The sequence below is a fragment of the Phoenix dactylifera genome, chromosome 4 (genome assembly GCF_051530095.1).
Source record: "Phoenix dactylifera cultivar Ajwa chromosome 4, Ajwa_hap1_PhDact_Kaust_v1.1, whole genome shotgun sequence".
Classification (NCBI taxonomy): domain Eukaryota; kingdom Viridiplantae; phylum Streptophyta; class Magnoliopsida; order Arecales; family Arecaceae; genus Phoenix; species Phoenix dactylifera.
In genome coordinates, this window is record NC_143193.1 from 15,978,689 (window position 1) to 15,999,895 (window position 21,207).

The window sequence follows — 21,207 nt, forward strand, 5'->3', positions numbered from 1 at the left end:
CTTCAGGCTCCATGAGTTATGCGAGGCGTAGAGCTGAATTCGTAAGTTTTTTTGAAACTCTTTAAATTTATCTTAAATTATTCTATCGTGTAGCATGTATACTCTTGAAATATACTTTTTGTTGTAGATGGATGATAATAGGAGGGGGCCTGGTAGGGTGGAGTTTTATAAGATGACTCACACCCACCGAGATGGCAGCTTTGTCCGGAAGGAGTCAAGAGATATAGTTGATGTATTCATCTTTCACTTGTGCTGCATTTTTTTTTGGTTCTATTATTGGCATACATTCATTTGAATTTTTTTTTGAAAGATATAGGATAGGACAACAAATCTTATTTCAGAGCGCGTCGGGGGGTCATCATCATCCGACGCGACCAATCATATTGAAGCTCAAGTGCTCGCTAAATTGATGGGCCCAGAGCGTTATGGTCGAGTGAGGGGTTACGGTGTTGGAGTTACCCCCACTCAGTTGTCTTCAGTGGGCACATATACAAGAAATGCCAGAGAATCTAGTAATACTGCAGAAGTTCATCATCTTCAAGCAACTATTGAAGAGCTGAAACAAAACCAAGCAAATTTGTAGTCTCAGCTTACGAATATTTCATCCATGTTACAACGATTTCTTCCTTCTCAGGTAAATAACTATATATATTTGAATACTTTACATATTATCAATTATGATATATAAGTTAATGTATCACATTATTCCTAACTTCTAAGGTTTCTCTTTTTTTTTTTGTAGATTCCTGATACTTCAAACGCTTGTAGAGATGATGATGGAGCTGAATCCCGTCCCTTATGCATTCTAGATTATCTTTTATGAGTTTGATATGTATATGTTTCTTATTTTTTAAAATACATTGTAATTTGAAACTTATTAAGCAAAATTTTAATCAGATATGACAATATTCATATTTCGAATGATCGGAATGTTTGTGTCAATGTATCAATGTAATACAGGTTCATATTGTTATAATGTATGTTTTGTAATGTGTGTTTTATAATATGGATTGGTGTTTTATTTTTTTTAAAAAAAATAATTTCAGACGCTTTTAAGCGTCGGTAAAAGACGTCGTGGCACCGCACCGACATGCTTATGTCGACGCTTCAAACGCTTATGTTAGCGTCGGCAAATGAGGATATGCCGACGCTTTAAAGCGTCGGCAATTTGCGACGCTATAAAGTGTCGAGGAAAACCAGGAGGAAAACCGTGACGAAATTGTCCGTCAGGTTATCGGCGACGCTACTTAAGCGTCGGTAAAGCCCGGTTTTTGCCGACGCTTTGCTCCTGCGTCGGCAAAAACTTTTGCCACTCTGGTATCTCCCATGCTTTAGCGACGCTTGGCGTTGCGTCAGCGGTACTTTAACCGACGCTAAAAAGCGTCGCTAAAGGTCCAAAAAAGCGCCGGGATAGGTCCTTTTTCCTGAAGTGAACATATCCTTCCCACTCATCTAGTAGCCTAGCTATGGTAGGATGTAAAATAAGCTCGAGCCCGAGCTCGGCTCGGGCTCGACCTTGGGCTCATAATTGAAACGAGCTTTACGAACTCAAGCCCGAGCTTTTGCTTTGCCAAGAAAGCCCGAGTTCGAGCCTAATACAGAGCTCGGTACCAAGCCCAAGCCCAAGCCCGAGCCCAACTTATGTAAAACGAGCCGAGCCCGAGCCTGGGGAGGCTCGAGCTCGGCTTGGCTCGTTGACAGGTCCAGCGCCACTTGGGCATGGCTGTGTTATGTTTGAAAGGTACATGACAAAACCAAAATGACGCGTGAAGACCGGTCCGATCACCACCGCCTTCCAAGACTAGCCGACGATAGCGTTTAACCACGTCGATCTACAGCAACCACTGCTTTTTTTTTTTTTTTTTCCAGGTAACATACAGCAATCAGTGCTTCGAATGGGACAGAAATCTAAGTTGCTACACCAATGAAAACTAATACTCATGCAACCTCATCAAGTAAAAGAAAAAAAACAAAACAAAACAAAGCAAGATGGTTGCTACCTTCCATCAATATTAATTCAGCTGACAAATGGCAGTGGTCCTGCAAGAGTCGTAGTTATGTAGTGCATGAACTTCCAGCGAGAGCAAGCCGAAAAGAAAGGGACAATAAAGGCACTCGATCGGCCGTCGTCGCCCTTTGGACGCATGGCCACAACGAGTGAACCGCTGCTCTCCAAGAGCTCTCGTCCAGATGAGCGGAGCGAAGAGCATGGCAGCGCGATCGCCGCCGCCCATCCGTCAATGGTCTTCGTGGCAGAGATCGGAGAGCTCGGAGACATCGGCTCCATAAGAGGACCAGGAGATTTCTGGAGGGAGTTCGTAGTGGAGTCCAAGAAGCTATGGTACCTCGCCGGCCCCGCCATCTTCACCTCCATATGCCAGTACTCCTTGGGCGCCATCACCCAGATGTTCGCCGGCCAAGTCGGCACGCTCGAGCTCGCCGCCGTCTCCGTCGAGAACTCCGTCATCGCCGGCTTCTCCTTCGGCATCATGGTAACAACAGATACAAAAATATCCTATATAAGAAACGCGTAAATTAATTAAAAGTTTTACATGATCGTTGTGTGAAGTTGGGGATGGGGAGTGCTCTGGAGACGCTGTGCGGGCAGGCGTACGGAGCGGGGCAGCTGGACATGTTAGGGGTGTACATGCAGCGGTCCTGGGTGATCCTGAACACGACGGCGCTGCTGCTGAGCCTGCTCTACGTGTTCTCGGGGCCGGTGCTGCGGCTAATCGGGCAGACGGAGGAGATCGCAGGCGCGGCGGGAACGTTCTCGGTGTGGATGATCCCGCAGCTGTTCGCGTATGCGATGAACTTCCCCATCGCCAAGTTCTTGCAGGCGCAGAGCAGGATGATGGCGATGGCGGTGGTGTCGGTGGTGGCGCTGCTGCTGCACGTGCTGTTCAGCTGGCTGTTGATTCTGAGGCTGGGGTGGGGGCTGGTCGGGGCGGCGGTCGTGCTCAACGCCTCCTGGTGGCTCATCGTGCTGGGCCAGCTCGCCTACATCTTCGGTGGGGCCTGTGGCCGGGCTTGGTCGGGCTTCTCCTTGAAGGCATTCGCCAACCTTTGGGGATTCGTCAGGTTGTCTATCGCCTCCGCCGTGATGCTCTGGTAACGACCGGTTTCAAAACGCTATCATTTATTTATTTATCTTTGTTTTATCTGGCACGTCTCTTGTCGATAATTAATGTTAATTGCATACGTATATATCTGGGTTAAGGGTCTCTGCCACAAAGCGGTCCGGTGCCTTTAGATTATTTATTTGTTTGTTTATGTACTTATTTGGGTTTCAGCAACACGAGGTTGGTCATCAGGCAACTCGGATATCTTAGATTAAGAGAGCCCCGTAAGCGTAAATGGACTTTTTAAAACGGACACTGGTAATCTGAGTATATCTCAATCGATCAAGGCATCCTTGTCTTTTCTCGAAAGAAACCAGTGATGATATTAGGTTACTGGGAAATATTTTTTAATATGGGAAAGAAACTTTTGGAGCCATTGTAACGTGGCATTGGCAGCAGAGTGTAGGACAACTAAGCCCCGTTTCCCAAAGGTAGTTGGCTGCATAGCTTCCAATAATATAACTTTTTAAAATAGAATTTTTATAAAAAAATATTTACTATTTAGAAACTAAATTTTTAAAATACTATAAAATTTTAATATATATATTTAGTAAACAAACTAAAAAAAATACTTTTTGTTATGAGAAAATGATCATAAAAAATATTGTATAATACACTAGAGCAGAATAAAATATAATATGTATTAATACATAAATATATGATATAATATAATATTACTATAATATAATATAATATTATTATAATATAGTAATATAATATTATATACTATAGCATAATAATATAACATAATTTGATATTATATAATATAACATATCAATATATTATAATATAATATAATATAATATAATATAATATTTATAGTATAATATAATAATAAAGTATAAAATATTATAATTATTATTATTATTATATATTAATAAATATAAAAAAATATTTTTTGTAATTATAATATTTTATCATGAGTAGTTTGGTCTAAATAGAAAAAAAATTATAAATCAAAATAAGATAGGCTAAAAGTGCTTTGCCGAATAAGTTCTATTTTAGAATTTCTCTCGTAAATTTATTTTAGTTTTTTTGATAAAACTAAAACAGCTTCTAAATTTTTTTATTAAATATTTCTATTTTATTTAAAAATATTTTTGAACAGTCAAAAAATATTTTTTAATTCACCAAAAATCCTGTCGAACGGGGCGTAAAATGGTGCGGCTGAGGAGCCTACCGTATTAGACCTTGCTCGAGCTCCCACGTCATCAGACTGTGACAGCAGGCGACCCTTTTGTCGGAGTCCAATGACGATGAAGCGGCAGGTTAGGCCCTTTGTCTCTTTGCGTTTGGATTATTCGCTTCTTTCTTTGGTTAACAATTATTCGCTTCTTCAACCAATGCCCCCTGCGGGGATGAGAGAATTTTTGGATTATTCGCTTCCTGGACCTATGCAATCTAGGAGGACGAGAGAATTTAACCACGGAAATAATTTATTTAGCACAAGTGTCCAGCTAGAATAGATGATCGATTTGGTCGTCTCCTGTTTGATTACATTTGATTCTTGCACACAAATATCGCACAATAAGATTCACGTGTTAGTTCTTTGTCATATTTATAGTGTCATATAAGAAGAAAAACTATCTATGCACCAAAGAAGGTTGTATAAAGCGATCTTCCTTTTGTTCCACATATCTTAACTATTGCGTCCATCTTAAAGTGAAATTTGAAAAGTCAAAATTTGAACAGGAGGAAGACCTACTAACAAAGTTCATCCATTCCTCACTTAAAATAAAAAAGAAACAAAATGTGAAGCATAGTTTGTGAGGTCGTCCGTCTATCTCCGTCTCTTCTTCCTCATCAAATCATTCTTCTCTCTCCAACTATCCACAAGGCTTCCTCCTCCTTGCCATAGTTTGTGAGTCCTTTTCTTCTTCTTCGAAATATGGAGTCATTTTTCTCTCCATGATTCATGTTCACCAATACACAGTATATAACCAAGTAATACATATTTATAAATTAATCATCCAACGACCCATATATATGTCTAGGTAAATTGATACATAATTTTTAGAACATGATATTCGCCAGTACATAGTACATGTCCAGGTAATATATGTTCAACGGGTTTTTGATATACACTTTGAGTTTTTTTGATACAAACCCAACAATGGCCTAATACATATTTTCAGGTAAATCGCCACACATCCAGACAAATTAATACACAGTTTCCAAAACATTGTATTCATTAGTGCATAGAATATATCCAAGTAATACATATTCGACGGATTTCTGAGACAAACTTTAAGCTTTTCGATACATACCCAACAACGACCTATTATACACCTCCAGGCGTATTGATACAAATCTAGACAAATTGATTCACAGTTTCCACAACATTATATTTATCAGTACATAATTTATATTCAGGTGATATTCAAGCAATAAGTTTCTAGCGCATACTTTAAGCTTCTTTGATAAATACTCAAAAGCAACCTAATGCACACCTCTAGATAAATTGATACATAGTTTTAGTTTTTTTTTTTTTTTAGTACAACGGCGGCTCACACACAACGGGTGTGAATGCGGTATTTTAGTTCTTAGAATAGGATGTTCACTAATACACAATTCATAGCTATGTAATATATACTTGGAAGAAGATTTTGAGGAGGAAAAATAAACTTCGGGAGGAGTTGAAGGGCTTATGGATGGATGGAGAGGGACGGATGGCTTGGCAAGGAAGAAAAAAAGGGATACTGATAGATAGTCTCATGGACGATGCTTCACGATTTTTTTTTCTTTTTTCAAATCATGGGATGGACGGAGTCTGGCATTCCATTCAACTTTGACTCTTCGGTTTCTAGTTTAATATAGATGCTATAGGATATGCATCAACAAAGAAAGAATACTTTTGTGATCTCCTTTGGTGCATGCACTAAAAGATTTTTATTTATGATGTGATGTTTGATGCAATATGCAGTTTTTACACATGAGAATGCTTAGAATTCTAATAGGGCCTGATATATAAATGTATAGAAACTAAGGTTGAAAATGGGCCGAGCTGAGCTTCCATTTGAACTTGATCCAAAATTTCTTGGGGGACTTTAGGCCGAACTTAGGTCCAAAAATTTTAGGAATGAAAAACACTACAAATGATAGGCATGAAAAACACTACAATAGATAGGCATGGAAGACCAATTCACCAACTAAAGCAGGGGTTTGGGGTAAAAAACGTGTTGCATTTTATAATTTATATATGTAGCATTGGAGGATGTGACACAATAAGGAAACTTGTTGGCTCTTGGGCTAGCAAATCCCAATTAACCAACGACAAGTTTATCCCCCTGGAGCAGGTTTACCTCATCATAATGGTGAGCACAAATTATATAGGAATGGTAGTGATGGGGTTACAGCATGTATGTATGTATGTATGTGTGAGCGGGTAACACAAGAAGGAAACTTGTTGGTTCTTGGGCTACTAGGAGCCAATTAATCAACGACAAGTTTATACCCCTAGAGCAGGTTTACCTCATCATGATGGCAAGCACAACTTATATAGGAATAGGGATTATGGGGTTGCAACATATACACCAGGAGTCAAGTATAAAAGTTTCGAACCTAAACCTAATCCAAAAGTTTCAGTAGGTCTTACTTTGGAGTCATAACCAACCCGTTCATTGTCAGATCTGTATTAGATTCAAGGCGGGTACTGGCTTTGCAAGTTGGTTTGACAACCTTGTACACCAGATCAGCTTGGTACATTCTAAACCAGCTGGCTTATGATAGTACGGCAAACCTTAATATCACGTACATGATAGTATGAACTGCTGTAGACATGAAGACCACTTTTATCATAGGTGTTTATGATATTTATCTAGTCTAGAAGCACTCTATACAATGTTAACCATCATATAATTTCATTTACCTAAAAAAATAAATAAGCAAAAATGTATACATTTTTATACACGTGGGGCTTAGGTTGTTGCCATAATGCCTCTATTACAGCTTGTTAAATGACATCATGCTGCAAAATATCATCCATGAGAGTGTACAAGGAAGTAGTTAGAAAGAAAGTTATAAGCTTTGATTGAGATTTAATCCAGAGAAAGTACAGTTTGATCTAGGTTGTTTCATATATGTCTAGTTATAATTTATGGCCTAAATAATAATTTTATTAAGTTGTACTAGAAACTACGGGTATGATGCTAAGATTATTTCCTTTACAGTGTTTATGTAAAAAAAATTCAAATTTGATTAAATATGAGAAATTAATATTTCTAGTGGATTTTATTTTAAGACGCATGAATAGAAAGGCTCTCCACATATCCTAAGAGGTGGGTATGTTTCTTTTAATCATTTAATTATGGATTTATATTCTACTAAAGATCGTGTGGCACTACTACTAGCTACTAGAAGTATGTTAACTCCATTGGTACCATTTCTAAATGCTTAAATAAACAAAGGGTAAACATGTAGCTACATTAGTCCAACATATTATTTTAGTCTTTCATGCATTTGCTTTGAGATGCAGTGCGTATAAAACCATTACCTAGTTGTGTATCTGAAAAGAGATGTATTTTATTATTTCTATTTATTTTGCAGCTTGGAGGTTTGGTATTTTATGGCATTAATTCTTTTTGCTGGTTATCTCCAAAATCCTGAAGTTTCAGTTGATGCTTTGTCAATATGGTACGTCTCTCTCTCTCTGTTTTTCTTTCCGCTTTTTTTCAATTGATCTCTCATCCTTTTGTCCAACCTTTCTAAGACCACTTACCGTTAGAAACGAAACATCGGGATATAAGCTTCTGTAAAACCATATGAATACTAATAAACATGAATAAGTTGGTTATGTATATAATACTACCTCACTTATAATTAGCCAAATTCAATAGCAACATATAACATTCCACAGACACTTCAAATAATTTAAAATAGCAACCATTTTCCCTACATTTAATCTTGGTGTTGGAAATCTCAGGTTATATGGAAAATTGTGATTGAATACTAAAATCAAGCATTTGCCAGAGATTTTAGGAAATATTGCAATAAAAGAAATATGTGAACGAATTTAGCATGTTATATAATACCCTCATAAACTACAAATCTTAAGCCTCAAACCTGTTGATATTTTTAATATTATTTTATTTATTCTAAATTAGTAATTTTTTCTAGTTAGTTGTTTTTAACAAACGGTTGTCTTTCTCAATGGATATTTGTTAACTAAAGTACCTTTCAGAGTGTCTCCTTTTGGGGAGACACTATACCTTTCTGGGTCTATATCATTGGGATTCTATAAATAAAGCAAAATCTGGGATTGTCAGATCACTATCACAACTCGTTGGCTTTTCTTACTTGCATAAACCTATGTGTTGGAAGTTTTTTAGTGAGATGTTTGCGTGGGTTTTTTCAAGATTGCTACTTACAAATCATAGAAGGCTTTATCCTCCATGCCTTAAAGATTAATTCTCATTTTTATTTCTCACCTCATCCACCATCTCGTTCCTAACAAAACCTTCATTTAGAATTATATTACACCATAAGAGAGCAAAAGGAAATTTGTTATATTTCATTATAAATCCAAGAGTTGGAAGTTTTTGGCAAGAGTTTTTTGGAATTTTTTGAGGATTGCTACTTACAAATCCTAGAAGGCTTTGCAGTATCTTGGGGGTGTTTTACTATGTTAGCAAAGTCAAATATCTAGCATAGGCAAGTAACACCTTTAACAAATATCCTACAAGCCTTAAAACTTAGATTCTCAATTTATGTCTCACTTCATCCACCATCTCGTTCCTTAACAGAACCTTCTTGAATTACGCCATACGATTGCAAACACCAAGCAAAAGGAAAATCTTTAATTTCATTATTTTGGTTCACCACGGGATGAAAAGTCGGTGGTTGGCTGAGTGCAAGCAGGGCCCAATTGAGACGTTGCCACGTCTAGCCGCAGTCTACGACTGCCATGCCATGAGCGAACAGAGCTGTGATCATTTACGGGTCTGGAAATCTCTCTGGGGAATAATCATTTGGAGACTGCAGTTGAGATGACCTCCTCCATGCATACAATCAACCCCACTTAGATGACTCAAAATCTAGGTCTTTCTCATCCCATTTAAATTTCCACGGAAGCTGAAATCTCTCAAGTCAGTTCCTCAATATATTGAATCATCTTGAGCTCATGCCTCTCCATTCCTAGCTCCTCACATCTGTGAATAAATTTAAACTCTTGCCATCCCAACACCATGTCTTGTGAAAGTTCAAATTGCGAAGGCTATCAGCTGGACCAACAGGCCAGATGGAACCAGACCTGGATCTCACCTTTGTCTGACTTGAACATGACCTAGATAATGGACGACTTTATGTCAGGCATGAGTCCAAAGATAAACACATGAATGTTATTGTTCTGGATCCAAGTCTTGTAAAAACATTCCAAACTTGATTCAGATATGATAATTTACCATATATTGTATAATATAATTTATAAATTTTATTCTTATACTTTTCTCCTTCATAAATATATTAATAAACTTGAGTTTTTCCACCACGCCTCTTGCGTCACCTCCCCACTTGTGCAACCAACAGACCCAAACTTTCCGCCACCAATAGCAATCATTTATTATTATCTCATATTTCTTCTCCTCTTTATCTATAGTTTTTGACATGTATGCCTATTAAAACTAGTCTATAACCAATCTATACTAGGATCATAAACTCATCAGATCTTAATAGTCGCTGGATATTGGAAACATGGACCCAATGCCCTATAGGGTCCGATCCAAGTTGAATGGCACCTCAACCTGATCCAATCTAATAGCATCCCCGCAGTCTACTCTCAACCATCCCATTTTCACAAGTCCCTAAGTATCATGAGTTTATAGCCCACCATTAGCATGTCCGCGCTCTATCACTCCAATTCTCTCTGTCTCGATCTCTTTCTCTCCGCCCCCCTCACCCCTCCCCGTCTTACGGGATTTCCTTTTCTTCTTATCAATTTTTAATAATAGCTTGTAATTACTTCTACATTTCTTACTTATCAATAATTTATTTCATATCTTGATTTTCATTGTTTTCTCTTTTTTTGTATGCCTCCAACTTTAGTATTTACCTTGTAGATATAAGTTCATGGTCTTTTCTTGAACTCAAAATAAAAGAAACAATATTCTCACATAACCTTAGTGTCTTTAAACTTGAAGATGTTTGATGAATGTATTTCAGCCAAACTACATCTAGATTTGAGATTCCAGTTCATGAGTTCTTTATATCCTTTTTAATTTGTGTATTTTAGTAATTGATATTTATGCAAGACCTCAAGTGTCATGGCCACATATGCTATCTTGCACAAAAAATCTAGACAGACTAGAATTGGTCACAACACGGGAGAAATAATTAGAAAAAAAGCTAACACGTCTTCCCACAATTTTTAGGATTAGCAACTGGGGATAGGAATAGGGTTCGAGGGTTTTGGAGACAAAAAGACTTATTATGTGTTTTTGAAGGTATTTTAAATCTGGAAATGATATGCAGTATTTTGCAATCACACGTAGATTGCTCACAATTATGGTGGAAATAAAGAGTGAAGACAACGTTGGTGTATCTTGAGAAATGAGGAATCTTAGGATATTTGGGAAGCAATTATCAGGTGTAATGTGTTTCGGCAAAACGTTGACAACTTAGTAACTTAGAAAATCAGGAACAAGAGAACATGCACAACTAGGAATTAGTTTGTGATCACAATTTGATAGAATTGGTTGTTGCTAACCATAACTTTTTAAATTAGACTGGATCTTGCATGATTTGTAGAGAAGTTCTCTGCATATTAATATATCAGTAGCCTGTGATTTCATTTGGAAAAGAGATGAGAAGGAGCATTCTGAAGTCATTTATGAAGAAGTCATAATATGTTATAGTTAGTGGCCGAGGGAGTGGTTTTGGTTTTTGCTAATTTTTCATGAGTATTATTAGGTGAAATTAATTAACAAGGCCACATATATGGATTCTGGTTATGCTAAATCTTAGAAAAACATAAACTTGGAGTTCCGCCCTTAAAATAGGTATATTTTAAATTATACTATCAAACCTATTCAAGATCATTCTCATCCTACTACTACTTCTGCTAGTGTGAACTGAATGATTCTTCCCCAATGCACAACTAATATATGACTAAATGCATGATGGTGGTGAGTTACGCCCCATGCGATATGACGATCACAACGGAATCTCGCACGGGACATTGTTCATCGTATGAACACGCTACGGATCATAGAGTTCAAAAAATTTTTCTGGATCCAAATCCAAAAGGCCTTTGAACTCATGAGGAAGGAGAGATTAGGATCTGAAGGGATTAATTAAATATCACAAAACTAAAACAAAATCAGAAACAAAGGTTTGGAGATCCCATCTTCAAACTTTGTGCGGGTAGAAAAACACCGCAGCCTGATGATCTTTGGAGGTTCCTGTTGGAGCCACACACGCATTTGGCTTCTACAGGTATCCACACGAGGACTCGACTATCTGAGATCAGATCACCGGAGTGCTAGCTCCTTGCAGAGACCTCTCATGACTATCAATAATGATTAGAAGAAGATCAGCAACATACCTTCTTGAAAAGAACTCTTTCTTCTTCAACCTTACTCGTGATGGAGGAGGAGGAAGGAGGATGCTTTGCACCATGGATATTCCTTGCCTTACTACCGTAGAGGAAGAGGATGAAGAGGGCCTCTTGCTGCCATGGAGAAGGGAGGAAGAAGGCTTGGGTGTGGTAAGGAAAGAACCCTTCTTTTGGCGTGTTGGCTCCTCTCTTTGGTTCTCTTCTCACGCCTCCAATGCAACCTTGGAAGAGGAAGAAGGAGGGCTCCTTGCTGCCATGGGAGAAGAGAAGGAGAGGGAGAGGGTGGAGGCGTGGAGAAGGAGAGACTCCTATGAATTACTCTCATATGCCTCCAATGAATCCATTTTATAATTGGTGGCTTAGGGTTTTTCGAGGCTTATCAAAACCAAAAGATAGACTCTACCTTGCCACCCACCCTTGGATCAATGCCAAGTGTCCATGGCGCCATGATCAAGAGGATTAGAATCCTCTTAGGTGACGCCTCAAATCAATGCATGACATGTGTCCTTAAATCAAGAGATTAGAGCCTAATCACATTGGGCTTGGACCTCTTTCATGGTGCCTTGGATGGGTCCTAATCGCATTAGGACTTAGGCTAACTCCTAATCATATTAGAAGAATTAGATGGGGTACCATGCATCCTACAATGCCATGGAGACTTTAAAGTCCGCATGGTGTGAACACGATTTAATGCATTTTTATCCTACAATGCCATGTTACTTTAAAGTCCGCATGGTGTGAATACGACTTAAGGCATATTCCAAAAATATACCCTGATCTAATCAGGGTTAAACCAATCATGAGCCCAACTCAATTTGGGTCGAACCCAATTTGATTTGGCTCATCAAATCAACCCAATTTGCAATCTAATTGCAATCAATTCCACTTAATTCTTCTTCCATTAACTCATTAACATTTAGTGGGTTAATTCAATCACCAATCATATTGATAATTGACATCAATTATGATTCTAAATCATAATTACGATAATTTGACTAATCAAATCCTTTATGTGTACGATCCTGTAGGTTCTATTCTGTCTGGTAGTAAGACATATTGAGATCTCCATCTCAATATCACTGAAACTCCTTTTAGTGGACTGAAATAATTTCAGGTCTACTCTTAGGGTTTACTAATCATCAAGTGAATGCCTTCAAGTCTCACAATCCACTAGTGACACCTAGCAGTATGTGGTGGCAACCCAGCAGAATGGAATGTCTAAACCTCTTAGTGCAGTTAGCGCATGATACAGTCCTTTTATCATGGATCCCGACATGACAGAGGTTATGGATAACTCGTCAAACTCCATCGTCCATCATATGTCAAATTTATTTGACCTCTAGTTCGAGATATGAAAAACTCTTTTTCCAAAATATCTGGCTAGGAATTTATCGAACTGAGTCTCATAAATCACGTAGGATCACTCTTAATCTATCAAGATCGATAGATTCAATTTAGATGCAACCCTATTCCAAAATGAACCTACTATAGCCAATCCGCACCACAAGGATCCGAATGGCTAGGGTCCAAGTTTGTATACTCGTCAAACTACAGCAACCTCACAGTGAATAGTTGAGGCATCTTAGGTCCAAGAACCAGTCATACAACTGCAGCATAAGTAGTCACTGACGAGTGGATAGACATCCATGTAACTACTTTCTTCGGCCACGTTCAATACCTTGTTCTCTAACAAGTACTTGCACAATCACTCCAATGTCTCTACACTGTGGACTCGAGACTCATCCATCTGACTAAGTGATCTATGCACTAATCTTATCAGATCGATCACCGTCCCTCATGATGGATCCATCGATCAGGAACATTTAGAAATTAATCCCTAATGACACATGCCTCAAATTTTCAACTCCTTCAGAATATGTGTCATCATCTTATTAATTTTTTGGACGATTCATGGACACATACAAACATGAATGAATAATAATGTCCAATCTTATTAACAAATAATAAGGGCCAAGTACAAATTTATATCCTATATTATAAATATGTGTCAGCCATATTGGCTTCTAGGGCATACTTCTAACAATCTTCCACTTGCACTAAAGTCAATCAGACATGTATCTAAGCTCCATCTTCTTAAGATGGGCTTCAGTCTTCTGTTGACTTAGTTGCTTAGTGAATGGGTCCACCACGTTGTCTGTGGAGTCTACTCTCTGCACCTCTACATACTTCTTTTCGAGGTAGTCGTGTATCAGATGAAATCGTCGCCCTATGTGCTTGGACTTCTGATGAGACCTCGGCTCCTTAGCTAGTGATATGGTGCCATTGTTGTCGCGGTAAAGTGCTATGGCGTCTGATGACATAACACCTAGCTCTTCGACAAACTTCTTGTACCAGAATGCTTCCTTTGTAGCTTCCGATGCGGCAATGTACTCGACTTCCATGATAGAATCTGCAATAAACAATTGTTTGGAACTCCTCCAATTTACCGATCCTCCATTGAATAAGAATACATATCCTGATGTTGACTTTCTATCATTAGGGTCAGTCATAAAATCTGAATAAGTATATCCTTCTACTTTAATTCAGATCCTCCTCCAAAGACCAAAAATATATCCTTAATCCTTCTCAAGTACTTAAGAATATTTTTCACAGCTATCTAGTGCTCTTCACGTGGATTCGACTGATATCTGCTTGTGACACTTACAGCATGTGCTATATCAAGTCGAGTACACAGCATGGCATACATGAGGCTTCCTATTGCCGAAGCATAAGGGATCCTGCTCATGCGCTCAATCTCTTCAGATGTGTTGGGGTACATCTTCTTGGAAAGATTTATCCCATGCATTAGAGGTAACAATCCCCTTTTAGAGTTTTTCATGCTGAACCTCTTCAGCACTTCCTCTATATACATTTTCTATGATAGGCCAAGCATCCTCTTAGATCTATTTCTATAGACCTTAATCCCCAAAATATAAGATGCTTTCCCTAGGTCTTTCATGGAGAACTCCTTAGACAACCATAATTTGACCGATGTGAGCATGGGAACATCATTCCCAATCAGGAGTATATCATCCACGTACAATACGAGGAATACTATAGCCCTCCCACTAATCTTTTTGTACACACATAGTTCCTCTTCGTTCTTAATGAAATCAAATGATTTGATTACATCGTTGAAACGAGTATTCCAAGTCCGAGATGCTTGCTTTAATCCATAGATGGATTTTTGCAGCTTGCAGACCTTGTGATCACCATCACTGAAAGTGAAACCTAGAGGCTGCTCCATATAGATATCTTCCACAAGATATCCATTAAGAAATGCAGTTTTCACATCCATCTGCCGAATCTCATAATCATGATAAGCTGCAATAGCAAGCAACGTTCGAATGGATTTCAGCATGGCTACCGGTGAAAAGGTATCCTGATAGTCAATGCCTTCGCGCTGACTATAACCTTTTGCCACCAACCTTGCTTTATAGGTCTCTACCTTGCCATCCAAATCTAATTTTTTTTGTAGATCCATTTAAACCCAATTGGTACTATACCTTCAGATGGATCTACTAAGGTCCAAACTTGGTTGGAATGCATGGACTCTATCTCTGACTCCATTGCTTCCATCCATCTCTCGAAATCGATGTCGAACATCGCTTCATTGTAGGTTTTGGGATCATCACCATGTTCCTTTTCTTCCATGAGAAACACTTCCTTTAGATTCTCTGTAAGTATACCTAAGTACCTTTCAGGAGGATGGAGAATCCTACTAGATCTACGAAGTGGATGAGATTCTTTATGTATTGGCTCAATGTGAATAGGTTCACTAGGCTCAATCGCTCGTTGCTCTTCAGAGACTTTCTCTTCGAGCTCAGTTTTCGTCCCACTGCCTCTATCAAGGATAAACTATTTTTCCAAAAAGATGACATGTTGGCTCATAAATACTTTGTGATCCTCTAGGATGTAAAAATTGTATCCTAACGACTCTTTAGGATATCCTATAAAACGAGCACCAATTGTCCTAGCCTCTAACTTGTCCGCCTGTTGTCGCTTGACTTGGGCCGGACATCTCCAAATTTTGAGATAACCAAGACTCGATTTCTTACCATGCCATATCTCATACGGTGTGGTGGGAATGGACTTAGAGAGAACTCTATTCAATATGTAGATAGCTGTAAGTAGGGCATCTCCCCACAGAAATAAGGGTAAATCAGTGAATCTCATCATGGACCTGACCATATCCAATAGAGTCCGATTTCTCCTCTCTGACACCTCGTTGAGTTGAGGTGTACCAGAAAATGTCCATTATGAAACTATACCATTTTCTTTGAGATAATCGCAAAACTCTCTACTAAGGTATTCACCTCTAGATCTGATCGAAGAATCTTAATGAGTTTTTCTGTTTGTTTTTCTATTTCATATCTGAATTTTTTGAACTTTTCAAATACTTCAGATTTATGTCTTATAAGATAAACATAACCATACCGTGAGTGATCAACAGTAAATGTTATAAAGTAGAAATAATGACCCCTAGCCTACATATCTAATGGGCCATACACATCAATGTGTACTAGAGCAAGTATCTCAGTGGACCTCTCTCCGTGTCCTATAAAGGGTAATTTGGCCATTTTTTCTTAAAGGCAGGATTCACAAATTGGATATGACTCAGAAGTCAATAAGCCCAAAAGCCCATGTTTCTCCAATTTGTTAATTCTGTCTTCTTCTATATGACCAAACCTGAGATGCTACAATTACTTTTGATTTATCTCATCTCTAAATCTTTTGGATCCTATGGTACTCACTGTATGCTCAGATACGTTCACAGATACATTCATGTTGGGGGGAGTCTCCACTCCTACATGGGTTCGATCCTATTAAAAATAGGGTGACACCCATGTATACCTATCAGAGCACGCATCTCTATACGCCTCCGAACGGAGAGCCACGCTTCGTCACATGATCACGCGTGAGAGTTCCCGAAAATCGGTCACAACTCTTGGACCTTTGCTCTGATACCACTGTTGGGATTTCCAGTGCTGTAGGGCGCAGCGGAAGATACGGGATTATAAAATTTTCTTATAAAACCCATTATATGAAACCCTAATAAGCTAAGATCACCTTAATAGTATAACCAAATAATATAGAAAATATAATCTTGGTATAGAAGAATACCTATCACGCTATATCCAATATGTCTGAAGATGTCCTAAGGTGCCCAAATGTTCACCCTCCGATGTTGATCCACACAGGAATGGGTTCAAGACTCTAGCTCCACCAAAACTTGATTCTAATTGTTCAATCCTTCCAAAGGATTTAATTGGTTGATTTTCCTTCACTTCCTTCTTCCTTTCTACCTCTAAAACATTCACTAGCCTTTTTGTCCTAAAGAAGACCCTCTTGTCTTGGGTTAGGACAAAAGAGAGAGGCTTGTAAGAAAGAAGGGATAAGGAAGAGAGAAGGAGAGGCTTTTTCTTGGATGATCTTTAGAACCCCAAGGCACCTCCTTATTTATAAGAGATGGAGGGATGCATCATAAAGGGATGCATCCCATCCACACACCTTATCATGATGAGGCATGTGCCAAGAGAGGCATCCCATCATGATGAGGTGTTAAGGAGAAGGGTGTATCAACTTCTTTCTCACATCTCTCTCTTAAATCCTGATAATCTAAGGGCCCAAATGCAGTGAACCAAAGCCAATGGTCCAGATCTAGGTGCCATCTAATGGTCCAGATCAAGGCATCATCATCCAGGGTGCCATCCAATGGTCCAGAAGCAAGATGCCATCACCGATGGTCCAGATTATGGTGCTGAGCAACGGTCTAGATCTTTCATCCAGAGAGCCATCCAGTGGTCCAGATTCAGGCGCTGACCAATGGTCCAGATCCTTCATCCAGGAATCCATCCAATGGTCCAGATGAAGGCGCCAACCAGTAGACCAGATCCTTCATCCAGGAAGCCATTCAATGGTCCAGATGAAGGCACCAACCAGTGGACCAGATCCTTCATCCAGGAAGCGATCCAATGGTCTAGAAGTGAAGGCCCTATCAAACCCAATCCAATTGGGTTTAACCAACTTAAAGAAAACATTAAACCTAATCAAATCAGGTCTAATTAAAGCCAAATGGGTTCCAACTCTTGGCTAACCCATATTAGGTCATGATCTAATCATATTAGATTGTTGCCCAGATAGACAACCCAAGAGGGGGGGTGAATTGAGTTTTAAAATAATTTAGATAATTTAAAACGTTATGGATGATTAATTAAAAACTATTGCAAGTTATTTAATTAATTACTATGTGCTGTGAGTAATATGAAATGAGAAGAAGGAGAGACAATCAATCACAAACACAAGTTTTATAGTGGTTCGGAGCTAACCCTTGCTCCTACGTCCACTCCCCAAGTCTCACTTGGGAATTCACTATAATCCCCTTGGATTACAGGCGGTTGTTTTCCAAGCTCACAACCAAACTTGTTGTTTTACGAGCTCACAACGAACTCGGTCGGTTTTCCCAGGCTCACCGACTAGAACCACCCCCGATTGTTTTTCCGGGATCACAATCGAACCCTTACACACGTTGGTTTTAACTCGGCTCACCAACCAACCTTAATCCCCTTGATTCAATCCCCGATTGAACCAAGTAAATACAAGTTGTAGAAAGAAAACAGAAAATGAGCTTCTCAAAAAGCAGATGAAAACAATATGAACAATAAATGAAGTTAAGAAGCCTCAAACGCTTTTATATTGGAGATGAGGAATGGCTTCTTAAACTTCTGGTCTCCTCTTGAAAGAGTAGTCGACTTGAATGCAGGAGAAGGAGGCTTTAATTGCTGGGAAGATGTAGTTGGAAGCAGTAAATGCAGATCTTCCTCTTTTTCGTTGAAGAGCACGTTGCAGAGCTTGAATGCTTGATTAGTTGGAGTAAAATAGTTGTTCCCTTCTTTGCTACAGTCTTCTGTGGCTATTTAAGCCAACCCCCACGGAAACTAGCCGTTACACTGCTTTTTCTGCCCGTTCTGCACACTCTGCGCAGCCTGACAATATGACCGTTGGTGGGTTGGAGTCGACTCGCGCGATCAGGAGTCGACTCGGCAACTGTTCCAAATTTGAATTAAAGTTGCCGTCACGACCCGGAGTCGACTCGTCTTGACCCGGAGTCGACTCGCCAACTTCTGGAGCTGACCTGGCAATTTTGGAGTCGGCTCATCCACTGAAGTCCGTGGATCCAATTTTGAATTTTGTCCACTCGAGTCGACTCGACTGTCCTTGGAGTCGACTCGAATCTCAGAGCCCGAACTCCCGATTCTCTGTCTTTTGGCTCATCCAGTCTTGGAGTCGACTCGAACTTCCTTGGAGTCGACTCGGCTCTCAGTTTCCGAAAGTTGGTCTTCTGCCTTTTGACGTGAAGCTTGTCTTGGAGTCGACTCGAGCTGTCTGGGAGTCGACTCGAATCTCAGAGGCAGTAACATGGTTTTCTGTCTGTCGATGGTCGCACAGTCTCGGAGTCGACTCGCGTATTGCGGGAGTCGACTCGAATCTCAGAGTCCATAAAATGCTCTCTGACCTTTTCTTTGTGTACGGCTGAGAGTCGACTCTTGCTTTCTCTGGAGTCGACTTGCCAACCATCGGAGTCGACTCGCGTTCCACTGGAGTCGACTCGAATCTCAGACCCGAGAAACTGCTCTTTGACTTTTCTTTGTGTACCTCTTGGAGTCGACTCTTACTATCCTGGAGTCGACTCGTTGAACATTGGAGTCGACTCGCGCACTTCAGGAGTCGACTCGTTGACAGGTTCTGAGATGAGGCTTTCTGTTCTTCTTTCTGTTTTCAGTCGGAGTCGACTCGTACTAGTCTGGAGTCGACTCGAGCTCGTGCCAGTGAACTTGATACGCTTGGAGTCGACTCGTGATACTCGGGAGTCGACTCGAGTCTCAGACTTTGGTTCAGCAGACTTCTTAACTTATCCAAAATACTATGAACCAAATCTAGAGACACTTGGACAGGATTTTCACTGAAACACTCAATTGAATTCATTAGTAATCACAAGATATACTCAAATGCTTTGAGCTCATCAAAATCAAATGGGGTTTTAATCAATCACTCCACAATCTCCCCCTTTTTGATGATGACAAAACTTTGAGTATATGTAAAATGACTTGCTCAATAAATAATGAAATAAAATCCATAAATGAATTCAAATGTCTGATAATTTAATTTATCCAAGTTTGAAAGGAGTGAAACAGCAAATTTCGGAGTTAAAGCTCCCCCTTTCATTTGGAATTATATAAGCCTTCATATTATGCAATCAATTGTTTGGCTTATATGTCATTAATGATTTAGCTTGATTAAAATTCAGATTCTCTCCCTCAACATATGCATTCAACTATGTTTTGATTCTCTGAATTTTCTTTTAATGCTTTGAAGTTTTTGAACTGAATTTTTTGTTTTTAGAGGAAAAATCTGTCAATTTGTTCTTGAGTAGGATTCAACTAATCTCCGAATATCCCTTGAATAGATTCTGGAGATTACTCCATTAGGAGCCCCAAAAGAGAGATAATGAGCCTCGAGGTACCGAATCCACTTAGAACAAATTTGTGTGTCTTTTTATTGATTTTCATTGATTTCTTTTACATATTTCATCCATATTTCTTCCCTTTTACATATTTTATACATATTTCTCCCCCTTTTTGTCATCATATCAAAAAGGAGGTAATCACACACAATCAATGGCACAAATGGCACAACCAATCATCAAATGGCACAGAAATAAAGATAAGATGTCTACTCATTGTATTGATATGAATGTGAATACATTTGAGCATACAATAAGTAAAGCAAAATAATACAAAACAAAACAAAAAGAACATCTATGGTCTCCTCGAGGATGAAGATCCCCCCTCGAGGATGTATCTCCCCCTCTCGATGAGGTGGCTCCTCCTCTCGAGGATGTGGCTCCTCCTCTCGAGGATGGTGCTCCTCCTCTCAATCGGCTCTGCTCCATGAGGAGGGTGACTGCATCTGTAACATGTCCGAGCTGCGTGATGATAGACGTGGTGGCTCTGCTATGTGTAGTGGAGAGCTCTGTCACCGACGCCTGAAGCCCAGTCACCGATGTCTGAAGTGCGTCCAGCTTGTCGATGAGTACATTCGCCAAGCGCTCGGCCCCCTCGGTGGTGGTGTGCATGTCACGACCTATCTTCTCTCGCATCTGTCGAGTGGAGCTCGTGACCTCACTCATGCTGTGGAACTGGGCCTGGACCAAACTCCGGACATTGTAGATCTCTTCCCGTACATGAGCCGTCATGTCAGTCACGGCTGTCAAGAAAGGGACCAACTGAGAAGATACGGGTGCAGGAGTGGGAGCAGGCACCGCACCTCGGAGCTCCCGAAGCAGCTCATCCCTCACCTCTCTGACTATCTCCTGTCGCAGCTCCCGGAGCTGCTCAGGATCAATCCGGACCGCCATAGAGGGTGGTGCCGAGGAGGAAGGTCCGACGGAGGTGGTAGGAGCAGGAGGAGTGGATGGAAGGTCTGGATGGTCTGGACGGTCTGGGTAGTCTGAATCGGGCTCAGGACTGGGTGAAG

General features: G+C 39.7%; 1 protein-coding gene across 10 annotated transcripts in view; it reads left to right on the plus strand.

Moving 5' to 3' along the window:
* The first annotated feature begins 1,972 nt into the window (after positions 1-1,972).
* The window catches only part of LOC103724117 (protein DETOXIFICATION 29-like), an 86,581-nt gene continuing 67,346 nt past the window's right edge, over positions 1,973-21,207 (plus strand). For 6 of the 10 annotated variants that reach the window (XR_016400215.1, XR_016400213.1, XR_005508280.3 and 3 more), the window contains exons 1-3: positions 1,975-2,492; positions 2,570-3,111; positions 7,668-7,754. Coding sequence is in view for 5 of the 10 variants with exons in the window: in XM_088719771.2 (XP_088575897.2) it covers positions 2,067-2,492; positions 2,570-3,111; positions 7,668-7,754 (1,055 nt within the window). In the remaining 5 variants the exon portion in view is untranslated. Of the gene's footprint in view, positions 2,493-2,569; positions 3,112-7,667; positions 7,755-21,207 lie in introns of all 10 variants that reach the window. The other 4 variants (XR_016400214.1, XR_015977096.2, XM_088719770.2 and 1 more) reach the window with 4 other exon arrangements.